Source organism: Neoarius graeffei, chromosome 8 (assembly GCF_027579695.1).
Source record: "Neoarius graeffei isolate fNeoGra1 chromosome 8, fNeoGra1.pri, whole genome shotgun sequence".
NCBI lineage: Eukaryota > Metazoa > Chordata > Actinopteri > Siluriformes > Ariidae > Neoarius > Neoarius graeffei.
This window is the reverse complement of record NC_083576.1, coordinates 10,179,045-10,194,334: the sequence shown is the minus strand read 5'-3', so window position 1 is coordinate 10,194,334 and position 15,290 is coordinate 10,179,045. Positions and strand designations below refer to the sequence as shown.

Below are 15,290 nucleotides of genomic sequence, written 5' to 3'. Positions count from 1 at the left end.
TGTTTTGAACATATTTTGGGTTGGAAAACGTTAGCAATATCTGGCAACACTGAAGGCATGTCTGCTTGGGCGGAAGCCTTCTGCGGCAGTTACATTTTGACACGCGAGCAATGTTTCACCATAAAAATTCCGTAATTTCCATCTGTTTTCCGCGATCACAGAAAATCATTGGCCCTATGAGAGTGAGAGAGCCACCCCTATACCCCCCCAAAAAAAAAAAATCTTAACGGATTTACACGATTTGGAAAAATGACTTTTTCAGAACCGAAAAAAACAGAGCTTCCGGCTCAACAGTATCATTTTGAGAAATAAAACAATCTTTGGATATACATTTGTTCATTTTCGCATACATATTACTCATTCTCTGCAGTGGTCTGAATTATTTGTTATTAAATAGTTAATGTAAGTAAGTAAATGTTAATAAGTCAAATTTACTACTTTAAAAAAACATTTTTAAAAAAATCGTGGGCGTATCGAATCGTGGGTCAAAAATCGCGATACGAATCGAATCGTGAGTTGGGTGTATCGTTACAGCCCTAGTAGTGTATAACACGTACCAGTGCAGCGTGTGGTCGAATAATATGACATTTAATACATATAACCACTTAAGAAAGAGTAGAAAGAGATAAAATGCTGGTACATGAACACATCATGGCCGTTTAGTGTAAATCAGGGGTTTTCAAAGTGTGGGAGAGTCCGCCCCCCCCCCCCCCCCCCTCGGGGAGGAAATAAACAACAGCGCCCCCCCTTACAATTTTTGTTGTTGCTATACTTAATGTTCCATTCGTATTTTTAAAAAATGGTTGTTGTACACATTTTTATTTTTTTTCTTTTTCACATTTTCAACATCTGTGCTTTTTAAAACATCTTGTTTTACACATTTTAAACATCTCATAGCGTCGTTAGCTAGCACCTCTTGGCAGACAACACACTGTGGCAGTGGAGCATCTTCAGTACTGTGTGCAGGCAGTCTCTCCTGAAGACTAAATTAAACAATAATTATAAACTAATAAAATAAACGGCTCAGGCTTCATAGAAGAAAAAAAAACAATTTGAACAGAATCTCACAGTATGATGCTGAAGCTGCCTAAACAATGGAAAATAAAATACCATTTTGGCAAAAATGTTGGCATCCATTAATTTCTTGTATTAAGTAAAAAAAAAAAATAAAGTGCACACAGTCCTTCACTGTAAACATAACACACTTTCAGTAGCAGAATTTAAGCCTATATAAACACTGACTCGCACATCATGCAGTGTTGCCAGATACTGCTGACCTTTTCCAGTCCAAAATACAGGGCGTCTCAAAAAAAAAAAAAGTACTCACACTTTAACGTTTGCGAATCCCTTGGTGCGTGTTATCAGCGTTGTCTGGACAATAATGGTCATCAATTTGAACATTTGCGAACATGATTCTTCAATTACATTTGTCTTCTGTATTCGAAGCTATTCCATTTCACTCTATGTTCATAAAAGGTTTTCTCGTCATTCAAAGTGCGAGTAAATTTTTTTGAGACACCCTGTATGTTCAAAACCCGCCAAAATGCACTTGAAACCGCCCAATCTGGCAACACTGCGGCACATGCTGCTTCTCTTGAACGTATACACGGAAGTAAGGCGAAAGTTAGTTTGTCGACGTCACCTCAAGACGACGCCAACGATTGGTCAAATTTGCGGGAAAGTTGCGGTGATTGGATATAATTGCAACACCGCCCTGAATTCATGGGGATTGGTTGAATTTGCGCTGAAGTTGCAAATCGCAACATCCTGGAGGCTCTGATTTTTTGCTTGGCCCAGACTCTGTCTCCTCACTCACTGTAGCTTTAGGTACTAAAAATCGATCCATTTTGTCTCTGGTAAAGGCTAGCTGAAGTTCGCTAAATGTCCACAATATTAACTTATTCTGGTTTATGTTTCCTCACGTTGCGCCCCCCCGAAGAACTCTGGCGCCCCCTAGCAGAGGCGTGCCCCACACTTTGAAAAGCCCTGGTGTAAATGTTTGAGCATTTGGATGAGCAATAAGAATCAATAATTTGATTAGATTAGATAGAACTTTATTGATCCCTTTGGGCGGGTTCCCTCAGGGAAAGTAAAATTCCAGTAGCATCATTACAGGATAAACAAAGAATAGAAATAGAGAAAAACTTCTACATAAATTAAATTAGGTATTTGCATATATAAATATAAAAAGAATAAGATATAGGGACGAGGAAAGGGAAAAAAATGTAAAAGTTATTCCACGAAATCAAGTCGTACATGAGCTGATAGTCGACGAGGCGCGTAGCACTGACTGAGTGGAATAATTGTTTTATTCTATCCACATTCACTGGATTTTGTGAAAAAGCTTTTTTTTTTTGCAAATTCGATAAAAAAAAAAAAATAAACTTTATACAAAACATCCAACAAAATAATTTCCGCTTAGAATGTAAACAAACCGGCGAAATGACAGGAGCAATTTGTGAAAAATGCGATATAATAATAATTCTTGAAAAATTAAACACGTTCTTGCCATCAAATACTTTATTCCATTATTATTTTGTTGCTTTTCTTTTTGTATTTTTTCGTGTTTCTCTACTCGCAGTATATGAGCTGATAGCCTAGTAGTAAAGTAGCCAGTCAGAATGCGTGATTGCTCATATCCAGTGAATGTGGATAGAATAAAATACTACATTACAAGAAAACCTTTGATTTTTCATCAACATTCGTACAAAATAAAAACAAGAGTGCTCTGAGAGCACAATATCCCCCGCTGGCAACTATATCTGTGTTATAAGTGCTTAATACACCCTCATGAAATTCTCAAAGTACAAGTTTGGTAATCGAGGGCCGTAACTCTGGTAAAACGCGACTGAATTGAACGAAATTGCAATATGCGTATTACCGATGTATAAGGCCAAGAAAAAAATAATTGATTGTTTCCTATTACATCTTGAAAAAAAAAATAGGGTAGGTAGGTCTTTTTATTTTATTTTATTTTTTTTATCACACAAAATACCGGGTAGGTAGGTTTTTTTTTTTTTTAATAAATTTTAGGTGTGGGACAAACAGTGGCACATAGTGGGGAAGTGTCATTCTGTGACTCAACCATCCAGAACCAGGCCTAAGAAAAGCAGTGAAGCTTGTGGAATACAGGATTCGGAGCCCACGGATAAAATATGGAGTGCTCGGACGCTTAAAGGAACTATAAACATAACTACAAATGTTGAACCTACTTTTGCGTCCTCGTGTACTTTTAGTATTTTTGTTTTGACAGCTAACATTTTTTGAAACTCCGGCTTCCGTTTACATTCAAATGTCAGTGCCCGCAAGCCAAAATGGCTGAGCAGGCTTTCCAACGTGACTTCCATCGTGATATCGATACCGCCGTTAGCCTGGGCGCTGTGTGTATACTGTTTGCATGACTCGTCCAGCAGAGGATGATGATGTTCGTAGAGTTCTTTTATGCCGCTTTTCCACTACAAACGCGGCTGAGTCGGGCTGAGCCGTGCCGTGCTGAGTCGAGCTGAGTGGGGCTGTTGGAGTTGCATTTCGACTACAACCGCGCTGAACCGTGCTGGCTGGAAGTGGGTGGACACATTGGGTGGAGTTAGCGAAAGTGGGTGGACGTCACGTGATGTCGTTAAGCAGCGCAAACAGTGACATCAGTGATCTTTTAAGCGGTAGTCTCACGACCCGAATAGTAAACAATAAACATGGAGGACATGGAGTCGTTAGTGTTGCTGGTCTTGGTTCTGTGGCTTGTTGTCACCGACAACGCGAACAGATACTGGCAAGAGCGTATAGATGAGGCGAGGCGCATAAGGCTTCAGAAATTTACATAATTCTTCTTCTTCCGGGTTTGCGGTGTTTACAGATCCCAGCGTGCTCGCGGGGCGTGTGTGGGCGTGTGAGGACACTCCTCCTCACCAATCAGTGCACAGGGGAGTGTCTGCTCACGCCCCCAGCCTCACTCGGCTCGCTTCAGCCCCACTCCAAAACGGTGCGAGTTTTAGGGGCTAAGCAGGGCTGAAGCGAGCTGAGTCGTGCTGTTCTTTGGTAGTCGAAACGCGAGCCGTGTCGGGCTGAAGTGAGCTGAAGTGAGCTGAAGCGAGCTGAAAAAGGGTAGTGGAAAAGGGCCATTACAGTTGAAAACTTATAAAATGAACTTACTGTCTTACAATCTTCCGTGTGGTCGCAACCGATCACGGTAATCGAGAACACTTCGTTGGCCGCCATGATGCCTAGCGTTGTGTACAACACAAGCCGGAGTTTCCCGGAAAGAGGTCATGACGTCAGATTGAGACCGTGAGAAATCAATGAGTGTTTCTTGTCCGATATATGCGTTTTAGAATTAGTCACTTGTCAGATCGACAATATTATGCAAATCGTAATGCAGATATTTTTTTTTCAAAATTTATTGTTGGTCGGCGAAAATAATTTTTTTTAAACATCTAACAAAAAAGTCTAGGGTCGGGGCATTTTTTAAACGGTCGGTCAGGTAACCGGAAACAAACAATTATTTTTTCTTGGCCTAGCAAAGAATCCGGTCAAGTTTCATGAAATTCTTCTAAAAACTGTGAGAGGAGTTGATTTCAGAAACTGAGTACCCTTCCCGGGACGGATGGACAGACATGTATACATATATATCTCACCATGACAATCTTCCTTCGGGCCTTTCAGCTAGCAGGATAATGAGCATTTTACAAAGAAATCGTACAACAATTGGTACAAGAATCATCTCCACTCAGTTACTTGTTACTGCTTTAAAAAAAAAGAAAAACCCCACCAACGTCTGATGATAATGGCGTCATGACACTGCGTTGTTTTCCATTAACATGTCCATTGCAGCCTAAAAGACAGATCAACACTCACCACTTATCTCAAGCTCAGCCCAGTGAGATTTTTTCCCACTTGCTGCCTCTTCGATGGTCATTATCGTGTACATCCGCCGGGGATCTGGCGGCTCATATTTCTCCTTGGGCATCCCTGGACCACTGCAGCGCAAAAAAATAAAGAAATTAAATATTTATTTACACTACAGGACACAGAGCTGTACGATACACTCATCAGGAAATGAAGTGGAAAGGTGTATTCAGTGAATCTTTCTGAGGATTGAAAAACTAAAGTGCATGTCCAATCAGACGTTTGAATCCCTGTGTAGGATTTCTAAACTAACGTTGGGATCAGACGACATGAATTCAGTCTGATTGATTTTTTTTCATGGCTGACAAAGTTCCAGTATCTGGACTGAATATGAACATAGGGAACAACAAGCATGCCTTGTAGCGTGGCATAATTGAAGAACAGCGATGTGATACGATACAATGCGATACGATGTGACGCAACATCTGGGACACTGACCAACAATCAAGCATGTCAGATTTTATTGTATTTTCTCGCCAACTCCTACAGCATGTTCCTTGACCCTCCTCCCAGACAACGTAAACGATGATCGTTCAGGGTCAGAATTGTAGTGCTGTCAGGCTCCTGACCAAGACATAATAATTTTTCCACCGTAATCGGACATAATGACAGTTATGAAAAACAAAAATATCGTATATTTTTTTCGCAGTCCTGTTTCCATCAAATCCTGCGCTCTGATTGGCTGGCGAGCGGGTCCGTATCCTACGATACGGACCCCGGTTACGGACCTCTGGCGACTCGCTTGTTCACAACAACAAACAACATAGAATTTTTTGTCAACATTTATAAGATTTATTTATAAGATCATTAAAAATCTTATACATTTTTGCCAGCATTTCTCAGGAGAATAGCATTAATTTTACAGCATGGATAGCGATAACGACAGTGTTCACAGCGAAAGCAAGTTTTACTACCCTGAGGAAGACAAAATAAAAGAAAACATTTTGGAAGAAAGCTAAAAATCTGTAACTGTTGCTAACACCGAGCAAAAGCATGGCTGAATCCTGAATGACTCAAATTTGTATAAATAGGGGACTACATAGGCGGCAAAATGTAGCTTTTTTCCTGCCATGGAAGTGCACTTGTATACCGAGGAGGAAGCAATTTGCATTACAGCCGTGAATGAGGATTCAAAATAGCATTAATTTTACAGCATGGATAGTGATAACGACAGCGTTCACAGCGAAAGCGAGTTTTACTACCCTGAGGAAGACAAAATAAAAAAAAAAAAAACATTTCAGAAGAAAGCTAAAAACCTCTAACTTGCTAACGTTAAGCAAAAACATGGCTGAATCCTGAATGACTCAATTTTGTATAAATAGGGGACTACGTAGGCGGCAAAATGTAGTTTTTTTTCCTGCCATGGAAGTGCACTTGTATACCGAGGAGGAAGCAATTTGCATTACAGCCGTGAATGAGGATTCAAAATGGCGTCTCGGCTCGGTTTTCCCTTTCGGGCGCTCTCGTTTTCTGTTAGAATTTGGTCAAGAAAAAAATAAATATATTATTTACCAGCTTAAGGTCGGTCCGTATGGTGAAATACCGTGACCTCGGCCTCGGTCAGTGCTTTCAAGACCTCGGTCACGGTATTTCACGATACGGACCTCCCAGTTGGTAAATAACATATGTCTGATCCCGGCGTTACTTCCACCATAGCGCTGTTGAATTCTCAAATCTGATTGGTCGGAATCGGAAGGTGGTCCTGATGATTTTTGTTTCTCCTCTCTCACAATAGTTGTTTGCGAATTGCTGCAGTATAAAAGGAATAAAAAATAAAATAAAATAAAAAAACACTTCATGACATGCATTTACTGGAAAATTATCAGCTACAGGGTGGTAACAGTAAGGCCGCTTGGGATCAGATATCACGCTACGCTGTCCTTGATTACTTTCCTACAACAGCACAGCCTGAACGTTTTATTCCTTACGTTGCGTCATTCTTTAAAAAAATAAAAATAAAAAAATACAATTTATTGTACCAGAGATTTATCATAAAGATTTCAGCTGATGCTCTGGACACACTAAATCGCTTCACTAAATTATTGAGAGTTAAAAGTTTCAAGCCCTTATATAAAAATTAAAAAAAAAAAAATCTGAGCTTGTTCTAGGACTCTTGAAAAAGGTGAAATAATCCCAGCAAACACAAAACTTAAAACTTTTTTTTTTATTACAAATATACGGAATGTATTTATTTGCAGGCTACTTTATTCTTATGTAGTTACCTCCACTTTTATTAGGTTAACTAGTCCAGTACATCTTGAATATCATTATGTAAATATATTTTTTTTTATTAGAGGAGCTAAAAAATGTTTAAGAGCTATTAAACAATAAGAAAAACAGTTTGAGTCTCTATGATAAACAGCTGTTTACTTCACGAAGCTAGCCATTTAGCTATAGCTAACCTTTAATTTGCAGTTCATAATTTATGCAAATAACAAAAATGACCCGTAAACTACAAAAGAAGAACGTCTAGAGTGTTTTTTTTTTAAAATCTCAGCTAAATTAATGTTACGTAATTTAGCTAATCTTTAACATGCTAGCTTCTGCGTCTCAGGAAGCTGCTAGCATCTTGGAGTTAATGCTAATGCTAACGCTAAAGCTAATGCTAACGCTAGTGCTACAAAAACAATTCGAAGAAACGCGGAAACACTTTCCAGCTTCGTGTTGCTAAATTTTATGTCAAGGGGGAAAAAAACAATAACAACTAGAATAAACGACAAAATATACGGAATTTTTTTGTCTAAAATTTCTTCAGCAAATATTATAAAGTAACGTCGTGCTAGTTAGTTAGCAAACTAGCTGCGATTTAATGGCTAGCATAGCTAGCAATTTCTGGAACCAGTTACAAAACCCTTAACAAATTGCACATGATTAAATTCGTTACGTTATCATCAGTAGAACAATAATTGTTATAAAAGCTGTGATTTATTTATATGCATATCTTTTTTAATAGCTTTCTTTGGTTATGGACACAAAGAGCTAGCTAGGTAGCCTAAAGAGTAAGCACTGGACATCTAAGCCGTGTTATTAAATGATAAACCCGATCTGCGCGTTTGTTATTTACCTTTAAAAGCATACCAAGCCCCTGCAGTGAGTGAGCCGAGCTGTGTGTCCGGGTTTGGGCTCGGTGTGGCTTTTCCCCCGCTGCTGGATTAAGGATACAGTAAGCAGAGCTGCATGATGGCGTGTGGGTGCTCTTATTTCTGCCTACATGGCACTGAAGGAAAGGAAGCTCACTTTAATTGAGCCCAATTCACCCAGCTGCATCATCATCATCATCATCATCTTTATTCATAACTGTGTACACCCTCTTGAAAATGCATAATGTATTTCTGTTCATGCACACAGACTGGAAAGGTCAGTCCAGTTTGGAACAGGGGTACCAAAACTTTTTAGACCTCCATGTTTATGATCTCAGCACAAACACCATCATTGCTATTCACATTGTTGTACTGTATGTACTCAGTAGAGCTTGGGTATGATCAAGTTCGGCTTCATCTTCGGGTTCGTTTATACAGGTCAGGGACGGTCTCGGGAAGACGAGGCGTGAGGTTCGGGATAAACTGGTGTCCTGTCCAGGATCTCATCTCATCTCATCATCTGTAGCCGCTTTATCCTGTTCTACAGGGTCGCAGGCAAGCTGGAGCCTATCCCAGCTGACTACGGGCGAAAGGTGGGGTACACCCTGGACAAGTCGCCAGGTCATCACAGGGCTGACACATATACAGTGGGGCAAAAAAGTATTTAGTCAGCCACCAATTGTGTAAGTTCTCCCACTTAAAAAGATGAGAGAGGCCTGTAATTTTCATCATAGGTACACTTCAACTATGAGAGACAGAATGGGGGGAAAGAATGCAGGAAATCACATTGTAAGATTTTTAATGAATTAATTGGCAAATTCCTCGGTAAAATAAGTATTTGGTCACCTACAAACAAGCAAGATTTCTGGCTCTCACAGACCTGTAACAACTTCTTTAAGAGGCTCCTCTGTCCTCCACTCGTTACCTGGATTAATGGCACCTGTTTGAACTCGTTATCAGTATAAAAGACACCTGTCCACAACCTCAAACAGTCACACTCCAAACTCCACTATGGCCAAGACCAAAGAGCTGTCAAAGGACACCAGAAACAAAATTGTAGACCTGAACCAGGCTGGGAAGACTGAATCTGCAATAGGTAAGCAGCTTGGTGTGAAGAAATCAACTGTGGGAGCAATTATTAGAAAATGGAAGACATACAAGACCACTGATAATCTCCCTCGATCTGGGGCTCCACGCAAGATCTCACCCCGTGGGGTCAAAATGATCACAAGAACAGTGAGCAAAAATCCCAGAACCACACGGGGGGACCTAGTGAATGACCTGCAGAGAGCTGGGACTAAAGTAACAAAGGCTACCATCAGTAACACACTATGCCGCCAGCGACTCAAATCCTGCAGTGCCAGACGTGTCCCCCTGCTTAAGCCAGTACATGTCCAGGCCCGTCTGAAGTTTGCTAGAGAGCATTTGGATGATCCAGAAGAGGATTGGGAGAATGTCATATGGTCAGATGAAACCAAAATAGAACTTTTTGGTAAAAACTCAACTTGTCATGTTTGGAGGAGAAAGAATGCTGAGTTGCATCCAAAGAACACCATACCTACTGTGAAGCATGGGGGTGGAAACATCATGCTTTGGGGCTGTTTTTCTGCAAAGGGACCAGGACGACTGATCCGTGTAAAGGAAAGAATGAATGGGGCCACGTATCATGAGATTTTGAGTGAAAACCTCCTTCCATCAGCAAGGGCATTGAAGATGAAACGTGGCTGGGTCTTTCAGCATGACAATGATCCCAAACACACCGCCCGGGCAACGAAGGAGTGGCTTCGTAAGAAGCATTTCAAGGTCCTGGAGTGGCCTAGCCAGTCTCCAGATCTCAACCCCATAGAAAACCTTTGGAGGGAGTTGAAAGTCCGTGTTGCCCAGCGACAGCCCCAAAACATCACTGCTCTAGAGGAGATCTGCATGGAGGAATGGGCCAAAATACCAGCAACAGTGTGTGAAAACCTTGTGAAGACTTACAGAAAACGTTTGACCTCTGTCATTGCCAACAAAGGGTATATAACAAAGTATTGAGATGAGCTTTTGTTATTGACCAAATACTTATTTTCCACCACAATTTGCAAATAAATTCTTTAAAAATCAGACAGACAATGTGATTTTCTGGATTTTTTTTCTCATTTTGTCTCCCATAGTTGAAGTGTACCTATGATGAAAATTACAGGCCTCTCTCATCTTTTTAAGTGGGAGAACTTGCACAATTGGTGACTGACTAAATACTTTTTTGCCCCACTGTAGACACAGACAACCATTCAGACTCACATTCACACCTACGGTCAATTTAGGTGGTGTTTACATTAGACCGTATCCGTATCGTTGTCGTTGCGGATGCACTGTCCGTGCACATTAAAACGCCGGGAAACGACTCCACAGGCGGAACAACTTGAATCTGCCAGGGCCCACGTATTCAATCCATTACGTATCTGATCCGGTGCTGTGTAAACATTGACAAACGAGGATATGCTGTGCTGAGCTCTAGCTGACGTCGTCATTGGACAACGTCACTGTGACATCCACCTTCCTGATTCGCTGGCGTTGGTCATGCCACGTGGGTCATGTGATGCGACTGCTGAAAAACGGAGCGGACTTTCACTTCCTGCTATTTGTCCCGAATCACTGCTCGTGCGCTTCACTCGCGCGCTCTGTGAGCTGCGCAGGGCCGGAGTGCGCACCCTCCAGAGGGCACTCGCTGTTCAGGGTGGAGTGATTTGGAGCGCAGGATGCCTGCGGAGCCGAGCATATCCGTGTATTGGCGTTGCTGTGTGCACGCGAATCGTTTTAAAAACGTTAATCTGATGATCCGCTGATACGGCCTAATGTAAACACCACCTTAGAGTCACCAGTTAACCTAACCTGCATGTCTTTGGACTGTGGGGGAAACCGGAGCACCCGGAGGAAACCCACGCAGACACCATGCAAACTCCGCACAGAAAGGCCCTCGCCGGCCCCGGGGCTCAAACCCGGACCTTCTTGCTGTGAGGCGACAGCACTAAACACTACACCACCGTGCCGGCCCCCTGTCCAGGATGCATCACGAAAAAAAAAAAAATGCACACACATTCATTCCAAGAGGCATTTTAGAATCACAGATCCACCTACTGGCTTGTTTTTGCAGAGATGGAGGAAACCGGAGAACCCTGAGGAAGCCTGCAGGGTTCCATGAAGTTTATATTAGTTACTTGCTTGAACTGATAATCGCATCATCAGTTTTTCTCTGGCTAATCAGACACAAGGTACACCACCACTCTTGCCGGGGTGTTAGGCGCCTTGCTCAAGGGCACTTGAGCCAGTCCTGCTGGTTCAGGAAATCGAACCGGCGACCTTTTGATCCCAAAGCTGTTTCTCTAGTCTAACCATTTAAGTTCCATGAAAGCTATTACAGCGCTTTACTTTCGCCTGTCATTCCAAAAACATTTACATACAGGTATGAAAAAGTTCATCATCATCATCTTCAGGTTAGGGTTCACGGTAAATCTGGAGTCTATCACAGGACACAATGCACACACTTATTCACACGTGCACAGTGCAGACACAGATTTGTTCACAGGGACACCGAGAACAAGTCAAACTCCATACAGACAGCTCAGGATCGAACCGTGGACCCTGGAGCTAAACTGTACGAACGTGACATAATTATAATAAAACTGTTCTGATATTAAGCGCATTATTATAGTCAGTCATCGATCGGAGCCGTTAGAGCTTTTTTTATTTTCGCTCACGGAACCAAAAGCAGGTACAGAGTGGAGCTCTAAAGCATTTTATGTATGAACAAGTTCATTTTCATCTTCAGCAAACTTTATCTTGGTCAGGGTTGTGGTAGTCTGGTTAACACCAGACCATATCACAGGTGAAATATGGTCTGGAATCCGCCTATTGAATTTCTCGTAGGGGAGGTGTGGTTTACGATTGTCAACGGCCGTTTATTGGACGTTGCGAATGTCTGTCATTTGGCGTATACGTAGCCCATGGCCAATCATGGCAGTTGTACCCGGTGACGTAGTTAGAGCGACAAAGAAGAGAAGGAAAGAGTTTTTTAAAACAAACTTTCGCTCTAAACTATTCAGAACAGTGTCTAAAGCTTGATCGAAAGTTTGGTTCGTATCGCTCGCCGCCATGTTAAATGTGATCCGTAAACAGTCCCAAATAAACTACAAGCTTCCGTTTGTCGAGTAGTACGCGTTACTGTCTTTCCACCCCTCCCCACTCTCCGATTGGCTCCCTAACTCAGGCGAGCCTTTAGACCAGAGTTTCCATGCTGTCTTTTCAGATCGGAACGATTGTGCAAAGCAGCATGGGATTTCCCAGGCTAGGGTTGTGGAGGATCTGAAGTCTATCCCATAAACACTAGGGGTAAAGGCCTCTGCATGCTCTTGCGACAAGGCTTTCGCAGATAGCTTTTCGCAGACAGTTGTAATTTATCGTTGAGCGGGGAGTAATAGGCGTGCGCGATGTTATTCACCGCTACAACGCAAGGGGGCGCGAAGTCGTGAAATCGCTAGGAGGAGTAGTTGGTGGGTGTGGTTAGTGGAGTGTTTATCCTCCGGTTACTTATAATGACTAGAACTGGAGTCGTATAGATGTACGTACTTCCTCGATCAACCGCTCTTCGTGCTGCTCCATCTTCACTCGTGTTTTTAAAAATGCCGGTCGTGAAAACAAACCAAACCGGGAAAGTAGGGAAGCGGAAGTGCGTGTACAGCGGATGTAGAGTGGACCAATCGGAGCCCTCTTGTCTGTGACGCTGTCTGCGAGGCTTCTGCGGCGGTCACAATTTTTGGGAGGTGCGCGCAGAGCGTCTGCGAAGGTGGGGGGGCTACGCAGACGCCATCTGCGACACCGTCTGCGAGGACTGCGTTGTCAGCATAAATTGGCCTTATGGTGGGAAAACACGCTGGATGGGATGCCAGGGCACCACACACACACACACACCAAGGAGTAGTTTTCATAACCAATCCACCTTCTGGCATAATTTTAGGAGGTTTGAGGAAACCAGAGAACCCTGATGAAACCGACGTGGACATGAGAAGAACATGCTCGGAAACATTGCACAGACGGTAACCCGAGCTCAGAATCGAACCAGGGACCATGAGCCATAAGGCATCAAAAGCTTTTTATTTTCACCTGAGGATCAAAAGCCCCTTCATCATCGAGCACTTTATCCCGGTCAGGGTCGCCATGGATCCAGAGTCTATCCCAGGAACTCTGAGCATGCAGTGGGAATACACAATACCCTGAAATTAAAACAATTTAAAAAACGTGCCGACTGTGCATACTTTAACTGCAATTGGAGAAGCTGGTGTTGAATATGTTTCATCGATTTGACTTTTACGTAACGGTCTCACAAAACAATAAAAATCTGCACTCGGTGCTTTATAAACAAACTTTTTACTCACTGTATAATCTGCATTCGTTCAACCTTCTCCTTTCAATCAATTCAACCACTTAGACAAGTGCTCACAAAGAAATAATTCAAACAGACAGCTTTAAAATTTATATAATAATAAAAATATCTACAAAAATAATCTTTATCATATATACACACATTGATTTTTGGTTTGTTATTGCAGAGAGATACTCAGTAAGTGTTCTTGTAGCTGGGATAACGACTCTTGGATTTGGGAGGGAAGATCGTGCCCGAGGTCCTTCACCGCGCGAGACAGGAACGCCTCGGCTGCTTCTTGGACTGCGGCTCGGGTCACCTGGTCGTTCTGGGTCCACATGGGAGCGCGGGTCAGCTTGAAGCGCTCTGTAATAGAGTAGCGAAGATGACCTGATGGGAGGAAAAGACGAGATTAATTAAGCCTCTTCCTCCAGAAATCGTTTGGTTCAAGAAAAGGGAAGGATTAGGACAATTAACTTTCTACCGGTTATCACTTCTTGATAGCTGAGCATGAGCATCCACACAAGCTGCAGGAGCTCGTCCCACCTTCTCCATCTCTCCACGCCATCCTGATAGAAATAAAGAACAATGTGTGGTGGTGTAATCAGGAAATGCTTCATGCTGCTTTCAGTTCCTCCCTGGAGCTTCGTGCGTTTGAGTTTGGAGTTCGTGAACAGGACAGGGTGTGTTCATAATGTGCTTTGGGAGAGCTTTTTGTTTTTATGGAATTTTTCGAGAAGTTGTTTAAAGTAGTTCTAGAATTTTAGAACCCACTATTGATGAAAATGTAGTATAAGGGTATATATTCAATGTATGCAAATTAAAAATAAAAAAATTTCCCCATCAAAGGGGTGTATTTGAGCGACAAAACCGAGCTTCTGGGAAGCATTTCCTGGAAATCCCAGTCGGGAGTCACGTGACCGATGACGTAGTAAATTGACCAGGATGGCAGCATCCAGTATAAACACAAGCGAAATGAGTGAATCAGACAGCGATTATTCAGACGAAATTGCGTCTGAAGACGAAAGTGAATCGTGTTCCAGTCGAGGTGAGTCGATGCACAACATTTTTTCTACTAAATCAGAGGTCTGGGCCGAAATGTGCATCGTGATCGGCGGTATATTTGGGGCGAACCGATGGCGTTCAAGCGGCCTTTCCAACAACACGGAAATGACTGCAGCTGTCAAAGTCTGCTTTGTGTGCGTTCGGAGCTTGGGGAGAAGAAAAATGCGGGCCTGAATGGGGACAGTCACGGCTGTATCGTAGAAGTGCAAAGCAGGAACTCATCCAGGGATCGTCTAGTTCTTGTTTAGTTAAAGAACCCTTTAATTGTCCTAAAGGTTCGGGAAGCTCGTTCAAAGCGCGCCTCAAGATTCTCCCATGGACTATAAAAAACACTTTTCCCTTTACACTCACCAGCATAAATATGTGCACTAGCCTTCAACTAGCACCAGTCTGCCCTCGTCCGCTTTACTTGCCGGTTCCACTCAGCGAGATCGTATCCATTATTCTGATCAGGATCAGGGAACTGATGCAGAGATACTCCGTCTTTGCTGGTTTTAGAACAGCTGTACGCGACACACTTTTTTTACCATTCTTTAAATTCGTTTCTTAAGACAAGGATTTTTTTAAGATGTTACGTTGACAGTTTCGGCGATAAACCTCCGCCTTCTTCAAAACAGTCACCAGATGTCGAGTGGTGACGTGCCTTATCAGCTGATGTTACTCTAAAGAGGCGTGAACGTCTTTTTTTTGTCTTTTTTTGAAATTGGGCGGGACGTTCACGCCTCCTTAAAGTAACATCAGCTGATAAGGCACGTCACCACTCGACATCTGGTGACTGTTTTGAAGAAGGCGGAAGTTTATCGCCGAAACTGTCAAGGTAACATCTTAAAAAAATCCTTGTCTTA

The 15,290-nt window shown here is 42.4% G+C and overlaps 2 protein-coding genes across 3 annotated transcripts in view; both read right to left on the bottom strand.

Moving 5' to 3' along the window:
* The window catches only part of cnot6b (CCR4-NOT transcription complex, subunit 6b), a 69,051-nt gene extending 55,558 nt beyond the window's left edge, over window positions 1-13,493 (bottom strand). Inside the window, exons 1-3 of one of the 2 annotated variants that reach the window (XM_060927279.1) lie at window positions 13,394-13,493; window positions 13,122-13,202; window positions 4,852-4,973 (exon numbers count right to left, since the gene is read on the bottom strand). In XM_060927279.1, the coding sequence (XP_060783262.1) occupies window positions 4,852-4,973; window positions 13,122-13,202; window positions 13,394-13,407 (217 nt within the window). In that variant the 5' untranslated portion in view covers window positions 13,408-13,493. The other variant, XM_060927280.1, reaches the window with a different exon arrangement.
* simc1 (SUMO interacting motifs containing 1) overlaps window positions 13,477-15,290 on the bottom strand; it is a 55,108-nt gene continuing 53,294 nt past the window's right edge. The window contains exons 9-10 of the mRNA XM_060927278.1: window positions 13,865-13,949; window positions 13,477-13,770 (exon numbers count right to left, since the gene is read on the bottom strand). Coding sequence (XP_060783261.1) covers window positions 13,559-13,770; window positions 13,865-13,949 — 297 coding nt within the window. The 3' untranslated portion in view covers window positions 13,477-13,558. The remainder of the gene's footprint in view (window positions 13,771-13,864; window positions 13,950-15,290) is intronic.